Below are 14,259 nucleotides of genomic sequence, written 5' to 3'. Positions count from 1 at the left end.
TACAGTACAGGTAACAGAGTAAATAAGTGCACTAATTGAGTCTACTAATTAGTAACCAGTTTGGAGTAAAACACGACCCAGAACAGACACTGAGGCTCTTGTCTGGCACTGTGGTGAGGCAGCCCTGGCCACAGACATGCAGATTCACAGTGCAGGTGATTCCATAGGCTGGGAAGAGGAAAAGGAATCCTGGAGAGAAACGCACACACGGTTCTTTGTGCAAACTTGGTCCTTTATTAGTGTGAATATAAAATGTAAAAAATAATCACAGAAGAAAGTGAGTGCAGTCTGGAGCAGCTGTATCAAAGCCCCAGTGTGTCAGACTGGCTGGGTGGGAGGCTGATGTCAGACCTTCAACACAGGTGGGAGGAAGGGAGGCTGAGCTCCCTTGAGTACCACCCTGCTCACAGCTCCACACCAGAAGACTTTTAAACTACTGACCAGCTGTGCTCACAGGAATCACAGCTGGACATTAAACACTGTAAAAGACAGACAGCAGTGCATCATGGGCTGAACAGTACTGGCACTTCATTGCAGTCAGATTAGAGGAAACCGAGAGGGCAAGGGGTCAGACGGTCAGTCACAGGGTCAGTATGAGGGCAGAGGGTCAGATATGGTCGCGCGTCAGTCAGGATGGAAGATTACTTGGTCACCGGTTGAAGGGGCACTTGGGGGTCAGAGGGCAGCGGACAGGAGGGTCAGTTGGTGCTCAGCGCCTGTCGGACAGACGGTGGCACATGCTGGGTGTAGTAGTCGTGGTCACGCAGCGTGGCCAGAACCCCCCTGCTGTTCATGTGCTGGACGTCAGCTTCGTACCGGTACGGGCAGCCCAGGATATCGGTCAGCCGACCTGCAGAGTGAGAGAGAGAGAGAGAGAGAGAGAGGGAGGGAAGAGAAAAGGGGGTTAACAGAGTGGAAGCACGGCGGGAGGAGTGAGAAAAGCTGAGGACAGGAGTGTAGAGAGAAGGCAAAACAAAAAGGGTCAGGAAGATGGAGAGAGAAAGGGGTGTGTGGAGTACTTCAACCCCTTTGGGATGGAGGATGGAGAGGGAGAGGGGGGGTTGAATAGAGAGAGATCCTCACCCCCCACAGCGTGCAGGATGGCCTCGGGGGCGCAGGTGTCCCACTTCTTACAACCGGGACTGGCAAACACATAGGCTGAGGCCTTGCCCTCCACCAGCTGGATAATCTGGAGAGGAGTAGAGGGAGGGAAACCATGTCATTAACCATAGCACTGCCAGACAATAATCCTCTCACAGTGACACAATAAAGAGGACTGTCCACCCCATCTCATGCCACCCACAACCCTGCTGCCCCACCCACCTTGTTTCCAGCCCCGCCCACTCGGATGACCTCGTGTGGCTCCATGGCCTGGACACATTCCGTCACCAGCTTGTTGCTATGGGAGCGGGTAGTAGTGACGATGCGTCGCCCCTCAGGGACCTCCTGCAGCTTGAACCCAAACCCGCCCAGTCCCAGCATGCCCCACAGCGTCCGGCCCAGGGCAGCTCCTGCACCCAGCTGCAGAGACATAGGGAATGTACTGAGGTCAGTGAATCGGCATTGTATTGGGTTTCACTCTGCACTGGGGGGTCAGTGTACTGAGGTCGTACCTCATAGTTGTAGAATGGTTGGTTGATCACCCCGGCGACAGCTTTGCCCTGGTATGCAATGCCAATCAGCACGGTCACATGATCCAGCAGACCTGGGGGGACAGCATGACATCGTCACTCTGAGACTCACAGTGACACAATCACATACACTCCTAGACACAGGGAGACATGCACACACATGCTGATGATCCCGCCACACACTGCTCTATATCCTCTCTCTCCTTCTCCCCCACTATTCTCTCCTCGTACATATCCCAGAGAAAGGTGGGAGATGGTGTGTCTCTCCCGGTGACCACTGGGCTCAACAAGCACTGGACAGACGCACTGCGACAGGGCCAGAGACAATGACAGTGAAAGAGACAGAGACACACACACAGACAGAGGCTATTTCAGAATTTAAGGAGAGCTCGGCTGGAAGCAAAAGACACTGGGAGACAATAGGGAAAATGGGAGTCCAGAGGGAACACTGAGATGCTGCTGAAAGACTGTGTCACAGTGCAGTGGAGAGCTCACCCTCTGTGTACTCTTTAGTGCCGTCCAGAGGGTCCACCCACACCACCAGCTGAGGGGGAGACAGATAGAGAGAGGTTAGACAGATGTAGTTAAACATGTCTCCCTTCCCTGACCTTTTCCTCATCCGACGCTACACCCCCTTTCCCTCTCCCATCTCCTCACCTCCTCCTCTCTCAGGGTGCTGTACTCCGCAGGGCAGGCTTTCTGCAAGACCTCCTCAGCCTGCCCGCTCTCAATCAGGTCCTCCTCCACAGCCTCCACTGGCAAGTCCTGTACACAGAGACACACACGCAAAGACACAGACAGATAGGCAAATGTAGAGAGTTATGTTCAATCAAAGCACATGCATGCCAAAGGACAGACAGATGGACACCAAGATAGAAGTACAAACAGAGAGAGAGGGACAGACAGGTAGAGACGCAGAGGGTCAGTGACAGTACCTCCTCAGCGATGATGGTGATGGAGGGGAAGCTGCGAGACAGTGAGGCGATGATGCTCCTCTGGACCATCCGGTCAGCTTTGGTCTGCAGGTCACTGGCCCCTGACTGCGGACAGAACATTGACACTGATGCACTGTCCTGACACACTGCACTGACATACTGACATACTAACAGACAAACTCTAATTCACTGTCCTGACACACATTGCTCTGACATACAGACAGACAGACACTGATGCACTATACTTACTAACACACTACACTGACATTGCTACACTGTTCTGAGCCACGCAGTCTAACACACAATGACTAACTATGCTGGACTAACACACTGCCACTGATACTGACGTACTGTCTCACACAATGACATACATAAAGACACACCAACACACCGCACTGACACACTCTCTCACCTTCTCTACGATGCCCAGCTCCCCGCTGTGCAGGACCCTTCTGACAATTCCACCCGCTCTCTCTGCCACCGCGAACGCGGACGCCAACACCCGCATCACCACTGGACTGCCTGCCATTTCTGAGAGTCGGGGGAGGGGATAAGAGAGAGTGGAGACAGAAAATTACAATTACTTATAACTGGTCCTACTTGTGAGGAACAAACACTTAACAGACCTCGAAACAGGAGGGCTGCTGTGTGTGTGTCTGAATGCACTGGGGGGGATGCAGGGGTTGTGTTGTAATTGATGTGCAATCACAGTGTGGCCATCATGGCTCAACACCTCAATTCTGTTTCACAATACAGTACTGACTGACTGTGTGTGCGTGTGCATGTGTGTGTGTAACAGTCACAGTATGAGAGTGTGTAAAAACGTATCTGTGTCATTATGTAACAATTGGTCGGTGTGTGTGTGTGTGTGAGGAATTGTGTGTTAGTGTCTACTCTCTATTAAGTCTAAAGTCTTTATCTCCCAGGGCTGTGTTTAATGTATGCAGTGACACTCCAAAGTTTACACAAAGTTAACTCAGTTCAGTTGAATGGAATCATCCCAGTATTCTCTCACTATGGCTGAATCAGTATTGAACAAACTCATAGTACCGATCACTGAGGAACAAGTACAGCTCAACAAATAATATGGTTTATAAGGCTCCTGTAAGCACTAAACCCCGAAAGGGAACCCCTGCTCCTCAACTCTGCATCCCTGCACACCAGACTTACACACAAACTCAGAGTTTACAGCCAATCACACTGCTTTTCCTTGTGTGAGTATAACAGCACGTATAGTGTATATAATGCCATAGTGATGTCCTTTCAAACCCCTCGTGTCTGGGGACTGGTCCTTTGGTAAAAGTGTGTAGTATAACGTGTTGTGGTGTAGGGCAATGCAGTGCAGCAGGTTTGTCTCTCCGTGTGCTGTGTCTGAGACGGCAGTTTGAATCACAGTGGGAGTCTGACTGCACACACACTAAAGGGATATTATGGTGGGTTGGTTGGTTGGTTGCTGGGGGGGGGATACTGTTGAGACATCTGTGTGCAATCACAGTGTGGTCGCCGTTTCAACACCTCCGCTGTGTCACAACGCTAGTACTGGCATTGCGTGTGTAAGTGTGTGTAACAATCCAATGTGGAGATTCAGTGCTTGCGAGTGTCAGTATGTGTTAATGTGCTACAATGTGTCAGTGGTTGAGTGTATATAACAATAAATGCATCACTGTCAGCCCTGATCTATAAAGGTGTAATTCAGTCAAGTCCTGGTGTGAGTTATTTATATAAAACAGTGATAATATAAGAGACATCCAAGTTTTCACATGTAGTAGCCAATCTGTGATAAATGACCTTTCGACATTCGTCAGTTTGAGAGAGTTGACACTGAGGTGAGATGAACAGTTGTGACTGTAGCAATAGTAACAGTAACCATAAGGTAAGAAGATACAATAGCAGTAAATTGTAGTAATGATAATATGGATCCCTAATATGTCTGTTTTTACCATGATCTCTAATATAATACACTACACTACATTGACTGAGGAAGTACTGACTGCAAAAACAAATCAAAAAACCGAGTGGGCAAATCACAAATCAGCTAACTAACCAACTCAATAAATAAATGCATACAATGGCCTCCTGCACTTAAAATTGCTTCCTGAAGGTAGCGATGTAAGTCGGACTATATTTTCCCCACAGGACCCTACAGGATCATGGACAGCCAGCCAGAGACCATTGCCCCCAACTGTGAAGCAGAAAAGCAGCGCCAAGTACAGTACATGTGATTTCAGAAACAACGTGTACATCTAAAAAAAGTGATACAAGCAAAATGGTTGATTGTAAAGTGATTAAATACTGTACTTCTGTACCTGTACCGATACATACCGAGGAACATGCATGTCAGTCACAGTGACACAGGCATGTCAGCGGGTCCGAAGTGCAGACGGGCTGTAAACACACCGACTCCTGCAGCACTGATTTACTGTGATCTGTACAATGCCTGAGCCAGTGCGATTCCCTCCCCAAGAACAAGTCTAATAACAACACCTCCCACAACAGCAGCTGGCACTGGCAAAACTACAGCTGTGTCTACGGAGGCAGTAATGGTGCCGACCCTCCGCCCCACACACCGGCTCTCCTCATCAGGTCAGGCGCACAATGTGTCGCCAGTTGTCGCTGCTCTCCGGCGCTGTCTGAACATTAGTGCCCAGCTCCGTTTCCCAGCGGACGGACGCACTCACCGCGCTGTTGCGTGCTGCTCCGGGCTGCTCCAGCGCTGCTCTGAGGCGGACTGAGAGGCACCGGAGAGTCGCTGTCAGCGGCCCGCCAGGAAACCGCGCCGGAGGGACGGCCTCTGTCACCGCGCCGGTCCTAGCGCTAGATGGGTTCACACCTCGTAATCCTGCTGCAGCTAATGCAGTGCGTGTTCCTGGTGACTACTATGGAGCATTATAAGGGGCAAAATTAAATATTTAATTCATAAATTAATGCATCAATTCATAAATCAATTCATTCATTTATTGCGCTGTTTGCTAAGTGATCTTTCAGCTAAATTTTGCAATCGAACTTCTTTTTTAATGCATGTCAATCACCCGAGGGGGCGGGTTTTGTCCTTCTGCAGGCACCAATCGCACGCAGGGAACGATCGATGACGCTGTGATTGTGGGCGGGGCTGCTGGACGAATAGTGTTGGCAATATTGAACAGAGATAAGTGCTTTAAAGTCTCCTAAGTCAATGTCCAAAAAGCATATGTAATATAGTGCTGTAACCCCAGACACACATCTTTTTTTTCTCAATGTATACGTTTATTTTAAATGAATTCCAATAATTCAGTCATAGACTACACCTAATTAGCACAGATGGCTGCGTTAGGAGGGTCTTCACTGTGCATGTGCTGGTGTAGTGGTTTAGAAACAGCTGAACCTGAGGTTGAGGGTGCGATTACACACAGCGGAGAAGTGATTTAAAATGTAGGTGTTGGATTTATATACATACAGCTCTGGAAAAAAGTTCAGAAATCAATGTTAAGTGGTCTCTTAATTTTTTCCAGGGCTGTATATCCTGGAATACATTTTTTATTTAAAGAGCCGTTTGGGAGCCAAAAGAGCCGTCTCATTGTGAAGAGCCCATCACTATACAAAGCGAACCTGCACAGGCCATAAGGAGACATTCTCTTGTGGTCCCCCAGTGGTCAGAGCAGGACATTTAGAAACGTTCCGGTTTGGTCCCATTTTGGTTTCTGTTATGAAGTTACAATCCTGACATTCACAGCACTTCATGAAATGTCATCTTATGGTTTTCTATTGGTTATGGCAGGACGTTATAACCAGGACATTAGCGTTGTTCTTGTTTGCTTTTAGTAGTAGGATGTTATCATTAGGAACATTTTAACAGGGTTTACAGTCAAACACGGTAGAGGTGCAAGATAACAGAATGAAGTCTCAAACAATAATTAAAAATCACTACACTATGACATCAATTAATTTCATTAGGCAGAAACCCACCAACGTTTCGTCCAATGAGCCTTCATCAGGGTGCAGTGAATTTGAGATCATGCAGCAGATATACCTTCTGTCAAATGAATTCAATGGGTAATAATGTTATTCAATTAGCTGAAAAGAATGGGTTTATTGAGTTTTAGTTTTTCTATCATTAATTAGGAATCATCTAATTTCAATACAATTGACATTCCTCTGAGAGCCCTCCCAGCTGCTCGATGGGGGAGAGACAAAGTTGTGGGAACACAAAGGAGTGGTGCAAAAAAACACAAGTTTATTCCAAAGTAGGGCGGTGTTCAAGCAGGGAACCAGAAATCACAGTCGGCAAAAATAAGTCCAAACAAACTATTCAAAATAAAACAAATAAAATAAACTCAGGACTCTCTGTAACTAAGACCAGGGTAGTACATGTACAAGGGGAAGTCTCTCTACTGAAGCATCCAGCACCCTTCTATTGGTGCCAGCAGGCTGACTCCTCCGACAGTTCACACCAACAAAGAAAACTATTAAATAAAATGAACAATAAAATAAAGTTAACCTAACTTTGTGTTTCCCATAAAATTCCCCAAACAATTAAAAGTATTTCAATTCCGCCCCCCCAATAACCCAGATTCCATGGTCCATCAATTCAACCAAAATGGCGATGCACACAGACTTGTTTGTACAGGATTTAACAAAGATCTTAATAACAACACAACTAAACTTAATGAAATGACCGATTGCCCTTATCAAAAGGAGACGTCTAAGCTGTCTCCATGAGGAGCGATATCTTATAGTAAACAGAGAACTGGAAACCAGTTTAATCCTTAGCTTTCTTTTAACATGTTAGTCAAATATATTTACTTTTAAACAATTACAGGAACAGTCTTACACTATTAATACTTGTTTTGTTGATTACTGGTGATCATTCAATGAGTGAATATCTGGATCGCAGTGACAGACAGAAATGACTAATAAGGTGATCTTGATTTTTGCTTGCCAGTACACCTGAGGGGGACTGTGAGGGACAAGAGGGGGAAGCTCACCATTAATTGAAAAGATCGCACAAGCAAAACAATGGGAAAAAGTGCTTCACATAATGTGACTTCTGAAATAATAATAAAAAAAGTTGTCTTTAAAAAAATTAATTAAAACAATTGTGTTTGTGTATTTCAATTATTTTGTAAATAATAAGCTGTGCTTATAGGGATGGACATTATCACATTGAGCATGGGTTAAATAATAGTGCTATGTATTTTTGTCTACTCCTTTTTAATGTATGCATATGGCTGAATGTAGTATGTTACTATAATTTTTACAATAATTTGTTATTCATTGCCATGTATATGGGTTATAACAGTATATTCTGTATTTATTTCCAAAAAGCATTAATGCAACTAGGAAATGTGGTAGAGTTACAGAAATTGACAGGCGAATACTAATGCTAAGTTAACATTTTTAATATTTTTTTTGTTAAAAAAGCCAACAATAAAAATGGCATCCAATCTTCTGCAGTAGTGCTAGGGCAACACTTAGGGAACACCTTCAAATGACCCTTTCCAACACACACACAATTCTGTTAATTAGTAATATACCCAGATGCTTATATTTAGTACATTCATTTGACAAAGTACAAAATTAAATGTTTAATTAAATGTACATATTAGTATTAAAACCAGACCTTCAATTTTAATTTGTTAAAGATTATTGTAATCATATAGATAAACATAATAGAAACTTTCAAGCATTTTGTGTCTTATTAGATTAAAGTATTTACCCTTTCCCTTTGTCACACTGGCACTGCACAAAATTTGATTTGAAAAATGAGGGTAAAGACGATTGAGTAATTCAGGGCGGGGGGTGTGCGGGTCCCCCCCAGAAGATTTTGACAGCTGGAGACCTGAAATGCGCGATTCTGAGTCATTTCGAACTAAAACAGCTCAAAATCTCCATGAAATCAGGCAGATTTGGACTCAAACATATCTTTGCTTCACAACCATCACCAGCGAAAACTCCCACATCAAGCAACATTATATTTGCAAACTAGACGTGGTATCTGGTGCTGGTCAATCACAGATCTGTGTCAGTGGGTCTGTAATTGACACGGGTGAGGATGCACAATTCTCGATGTGTGCTCTGCTACAAAGATGCGTCTGCATTGGAAATCATTTGTTTCCACCCCTGATGTAGGAGTTTCTAGGTGAACACAAGCTATGGCACCATGCACCCCTGGTCGTGTGAATGCACTTTTATATTTTAGAGGCGAGGTTGACATATGGGCACACGACAAACAACGCACATTTTAGCTGCTTATTTATAGAAATCAGGAAAACCGAATACCTGTTTTTGTACAAAGTGCCACTCTTGCCCCAGTCCAGAATGTGTCCAGAGACGCCGAACAGGGAATCTGCGAGCAATCAACCCACTAACTAACTAAAGGGAACACTAGCTCTATATAGGACATCCCATATTACAGTTTTTCTCGATTGCTTAAACACATTTCTTGAAATTATGCCTCCTTTTCTCAAAACTCTAAACACAAATCCATAACTTCTCACCCAATTCCTTAACGTACTGTACAGTACAATACACCAGACAACGACACAAAATTATTCTGCCCCAGCATCCCGTCTTTGGTCTGGGACAGGCCAGAGAATCTCGTCAACATCACAGGCTATATTGGCCCTAGCCAGGCGGGGGGGTAAAATCCTCTTGCATGCCTGATCCACCCCTGGCACGCATCAACTGAAATGTCTAGGCAGGCTTCTTCCATGGCCTGGAGGAGGTGAACACGGATGTGAGGTTCTCTGTCATACATTTTCCACCGCCATGCCAAAAAATATCCTCTATCGGGTTTAGAAAGGTAGAGTATGCAGACAGAAAGATGTTGTAAAACCTCGGGTTATTGGTAAACCAGTCACGAACCAGAGCAGCACGATGGAAGCTGACATTATCCCAAACAACAACGTAGCGAGGCTGCTCTGGTTGTGCTGGCTCCCTCTGGTCAAGCTGGAACACAAGCTCTCTTAGACCATCGAGGAAAGCAAGGAGGAGCATAGTGTTATAGGGTCCAAGAATGGCATGGAGGTGGAGTACCCCTCGTTTCTGATGGCCATGCACATAGTGACGTTCCCTCCTCTCTGGCCAGGGACATTCACAATAGTCTGATGGCCAATTATGTTCCTCCCCCTTCTCCTTCTTTTGGTCAAGTTAAATCCAGCCTCATCAACAAAGATAATCTCATGGGGAACAGGCTGGCCTTCAATCTCAAAGATTCTCTACAAAACACATGAAACACAGTAGAGTAAATGACTACCCTGAAACACAGTTCAAGAGGGCACAAATGGCAGACCACCATTTGTACTTTGTGCTACAGTATAAAATGCTGTACTGCTATACTGTGACGGTAAACAATACTTCATACAATACAAAAACTCATACTTGAACATATTCCAGACCTGTTTCATCCAGAACCTGTGCTTTCGGAGGATGCGATCAATTGTGGAGAGGCTGATGGCATTTATCCCTCGAAATTGGTGATTGTCTTCAATCACTCTCCTTTGAATCTTTCTCAGGCGGATTACATTGTTGGCAATAACCATATTTACCAGCTCCCTCTCTTGCTCCTCTGACAAAAGCCTTAGACTGCCTCCACCAGATGGTCATCTCTGTGTCCTACAAAAATAGAAGTACTGATTACTGTAACTGTAACACATGCATTTTACAAAATGGAAGCATACAGAAACTCTGTCTGTATGTGAGGCAATTTGATGCATTTCTTTGTATTAGTATAGTGCAACAGCTACAGTACATGTACAGTATGTGTTGTAACAGCACAGAGTACAGCACTCAAAAGTTACAGTAGAGAGCAGTCTGAAGTACACCTACCTGTTTTTCTCCTTGAAGGTTCGAAGCAACGGTGAAGCAACTCAAGGGAGGCTGGGCTGTACTCGTTGCCCAGCCTCCCTCATAGTCATACCATGGACAAGGACATGGTTAACTAGAGTGGCACAAATTTAATCCGAGACTGCTCGTCTCCTTGCCCTTCCCCTTCCTCTTCCTTGTCGTCATCCTCCTCCTCCTCTTCCTCCTCTCCCTACTCCTCCTCCACCTCCAACTCTTCCTCTTCCTTCACCTCTTCCTCCACTCCCTACTGCTCTTCTTCCTCCTCCTCCTCCACCTCTTCCTTCACGTCTCTCTGGATCCATTGTTCCAAAACTGAATGAATTGACTCGGGCCCTTTTATATATCTATTGAAGGTTCAGATTGGTGTGTGATTGAAGAATCCCCTTTTATTTGCTCTCAGAAAAATCAGACTGTAGAGTAGATTGAATCAAACAGAGTCTTTATTCAAGCCGCTTGCAGAAAAGTAATTCACGCAGACACGCAGGTCTCTTTCCTTACTTCCCTAAAATCATAGAGCTTACATGATGTTATATACATACTGTGATATCCTGGACAGGGTGAGTTTTAACCAATAAGGGGGAGAGAAATCCCTATCTTGATATCCTTACTATCTTCCTGATTAAGCTTAAACACAATGTTTTCTATGTTATGCCCAAATATGGAGACATATGTAGCCATTTTGTTATTTATATTCCACACGTATCTAACGCATGCCTAGATAGGCAAAGGGGGGTTGTGTGCCCACTTCCCCATCATCTTGTGGTTTTACAGAATGTACGTTCTGTACTACATTTGTATTGTGTGTCTGCAGAGAGATGCATCTGGTACAAACCGGTAGAAGCTGGTCTCGTTATATGCTCCTTGGTGACCCCATGTATGGGGGGGGGTGGTATTTGGGGCCTCTTCAGTGATCAATTTTGACACTTAATGTTTCCACCTGGGTGATTGTGTACTCCTCAAGCTGTGCTGACTTGAGTGAACAATATTGAATGCTAGTGCTTTCTAAATGACCACATGGTGTAGGCAATGAGAAACTAAGGGATTTGTGTGTAGAGTAGAGTAGAATTGCTGTGACTAGGTTCCACACTATAAAAAATAATAAATACAAAAAAAAATAATAATAATAATAATAATAATAATAATAATTTAAAAAATTATGATAAAAGTTAATTAAAATTATTCTTGCAGTCATCAAAAGCGTCTGGCGGTCCGGATTTGCCGCCTATTGACTACCCCTGCCTTAAAGCATTTCCTTTCATGTTTTATAGTGATTTCCATTGACATTCTTGCTAAATGATGCCATTATATATGCACTGAAAGTGAAATGCACAACATGTACTCAAGAGGTAAATGCACATGAACGCATATAATCTATTCAGTATATAACCTGCTGTAGATGTGTGCAGGTGTTTGTGTGTGCATGTGAAAATCCAGGAAAAGAAAATTACAGAATAATGTTAAAACCACAGAACACACCATGGTGTACTTAATATTTTATTTCAGTGTATTAACATGAATGGTTTAATACAGAGCACATTTCATGTCAAAGTAATGTCATTAAGTTACATTGGGATGGCAAGTGTCATAGGCCTTGAAGTATAGTGTACTGTTCTCCGTATGCATTACTGTGCATATTTCAACACCTTCACATCAAGGAACCGGAAACACGATCTTCATTTCCACAGGGATCAATAACATGAAACAGCGTGAAACTGGACAACAAGACAACAATGTCTACATAAGAAATAATTCAATCTACTCTAAAGTAAAGGCTAGATACATTGGTATTTGAGTCGATGAAAGATAATTCACATATCTTACTACAATCTTAATGCATTTGTTTAAACAGCTACACTGAAAGATAGTATGAAATATTACTCCCACTAATCCCACTAACAACTAGCATAAGACTAGGCTAACAGCAGTTAAGCTAACACACTGTGTTTATCTACATCACAAAGTTAACTAAAGTATCCAAATTCACACCTAATAATATAAAATGAAAGACATATACAAAATGAATACAATATGTAGAGACAGAGCTGTATCAAACCATAAGCAGTTAACTGAAACAGGACACCTACAGCCCCACCAAGAATCGTTAGCCCCACCTTATCCCCACCATGGAACAACCAAGATAAAAAGGCAATAAAAAGGCAAACACAATGTTAGGGTACGTTGTCAAAAGTGTAGAATTTAAAACAAGGGCAGTGATGTTCAGACTGTACAATGCACTAGTTAGAGCTCATCTGGATACTGTGGACAGTTCTGGGCTCCACACTTCATGAAAGATATCGCTGCTCTAGAGGCAGTTCAGAGGAGAGCAACCAGACTTATTCCAGGTCTGAAGGGAATGTCCTACTGAGAGACTGAGGAACTGAACCTTTTCACCCTGGAACAGAGGAGACTACGTGGGGACTTGATCCAAGTCTTCAAAATCATGAAAGGCATCGACCACATCAAACCAGAGGAGCTTTTCCAGATCAGCAGGGACACACGCACCCGGGGACACAAATGGAAATTGGGCTTCAAGGCATTCAAAGTGGAAAACAAGAGACACTTCTTCACACAGAGAGTCGTAACAAACTCCCCAGCGATGTGGTAGAAGCTGAAAGTTTGTGAACATTTAAAAACAGACTGGAGCGGATCCTTGGTTCTCTCAGTTATTAATGGACACCAAACGAGCACGATGGGGCAAATGGCCTCCTCTCGTTTGTAAACTTTCTAATGTTCTTTTGTTCTTAAGAATATCCCAGAAATAAGCGCAGCCCGTTCGAATTGCGTCACTGCGTCATTGCTGCGTGAAACTGCGGGCGTCCGCACGCACTGTAGTCTGAGCCAAATTAGTTAACGTTAGCTAACGCTAGCTGCTAGCTAAGTAATTTGGAAAATTGTAACATTGCTAACATTAGCAATGCTCTTTTGGCTACCAAACGGCTCTTTAACAATAAAGTCAAACAGTTTGCGATAGTTTGACTATGATTTTTGTTAAAACAATTCCAATTAAATTATTACATGAAATCATACTCTACCTTAACCACAATGTATTTAAAAATGCATTGGTTTGTTATGAAAGGAATGCTATTAAACATTTGCATTTAAAGTTTAACTTTTTAATGTATACAAACAAAGTGCATATGAATCTAACCATTCAAAACTAATACAATCTGAACAGCATAACAGCATATTGCACCTTATCAAAGAAAAATAAATAACAATTTGCAAAACAGCAGCATCCCATTAATTGAAATAAATGTAAAAAAGAAGGATGCTAATACACGTGTATTTAAAGTATAACTTTTTTAATGCATATAAGCAAAGTGCATATAAATGTAACAATTCAAAACGAATGCAATCTGACAGACAAAATAGAATATTGCATCATATAATCATTTTCCAGCTGTTGTTTTCACAGCTGTCCTTCCTCTCTCTCCTCGGCTGCTGTGAGTGAGTTGGAATTAGTTAATTCTATTCATGTAAATATTTTGATTATTCATATCTTAATTTGTTTATATGTTTATAAATAGATTCGGGTCCTCTGCTGTGCGAGCTGGCTCTTAGACATATGAGAAGCATACACTATATACTGAGGCTGCATACACTTTTATTATGTATTTAACATTCTCTTTGCTTCAAATCCAAATCACATTTTAAACCATGTGGCTGAGCCTGCGACTCACAAAACTACCTCGGGTAGTCGTTGAATCCATCCAATCAAATTGCAAAGAGGAGGAGGAGTCCGCTTTCAACCGCTCTGCAGGTTTGAAAGAGCGACGGAGGGAATTCGTTTTGAAGGAGGAGAGAAGGATAGAGCCTGTATAACACTATAATACTGCACTTAATACAATGATTAAAACAGTATAACACTGTAT

General features: G+C 43.4%; 1 protein-coding gene across 2 annotated transcripts; it reads right to left on the bottom strand.

Moving 5' to 3' along the window:
- Nucleotides 1-211: 211 nt before the first annotated feature.
- Nucleotides 212-5,502, bottom strand: bpnt1 (bisphosphate nucleotidase 1). 2 transcript variants are annotated; one of them, XM_066702953.1, is made up of 9 exons: nucleotides 5,245-5,502; nucleotides 2,979-3,097; nucleotides 2,567-2,671; nucleotides 2,289-2,396; nucleotides 2,127-2,175; nucleotides 1,614-1,705; nucleotides 1,324-1,521; nucleotides 1,084-1,189; nucleotides 212-850 (listed from the first exon to the last, which is right to left on the bottom strand). In XM_066702953.1, exons 2-9 carry the CDS (start codon nucleotides 3,093-3,095, stop codon nucleotides 699-701), a joined length of 927 nt encoding a protein of 308 aa, XP_066559050.1. In that variant the 5' UTR covers nucleotides 3,096-3,097; nucleotides 5,245-5,502; the 3' UTR covers nucleotides 212-698. The 2 variants fall into 2 exon arrangements, with proteins under 2 accessions (XP_066559050.1, XP_066559049.1); XM_066702952.1 differs by lacking the exon at nucleotides 5,245-5,502 and adding an exon at nucleotides 4,889-4,913.
- Nucleotides 5,503-14,259: the final 8,757 nt, after the last annotated feature.

The sequence above is a fragment of the Amia ocellicauda genome, chromosome 1 (genome assembly GCF_036373705.1).
Source record: "Amia ocellicauda isolate fAmiCal2 chromosome 1, fAmiCal2.hap1, whole genome shotgun sequence".
Classification (NCBI taxonomy): domain Eukaryota; kingdom Metazoa; phylum Chordata; class Actinopteri; order Amiiformes; family Amiidae; genus Amia; species Amia ocellicauda.
This window is presented reverse-complemented; position numbering and strand designations above follow the sequence as displayed.

Excerpts from the sequence above, each read along its gene's own strand:
- bpnt1 (XM_066702952.1), bottom strand. Across the intron at positions 1,706-2,126 it reads CACTAAAGAGTACACAGAGG|GTCTGCTGGATCATGTGACC; the intron begins GTGAGCTCTCCA and ends CTGTCCCCCCAG. Across the intron at positions 1,522-1,613 it reads AACCATTCTACAACTATGAG|CTGGGTGCAGGAGCTGCCCT; the intron begins GTACGACCTCAG and ends ATGTCTCTGCAG.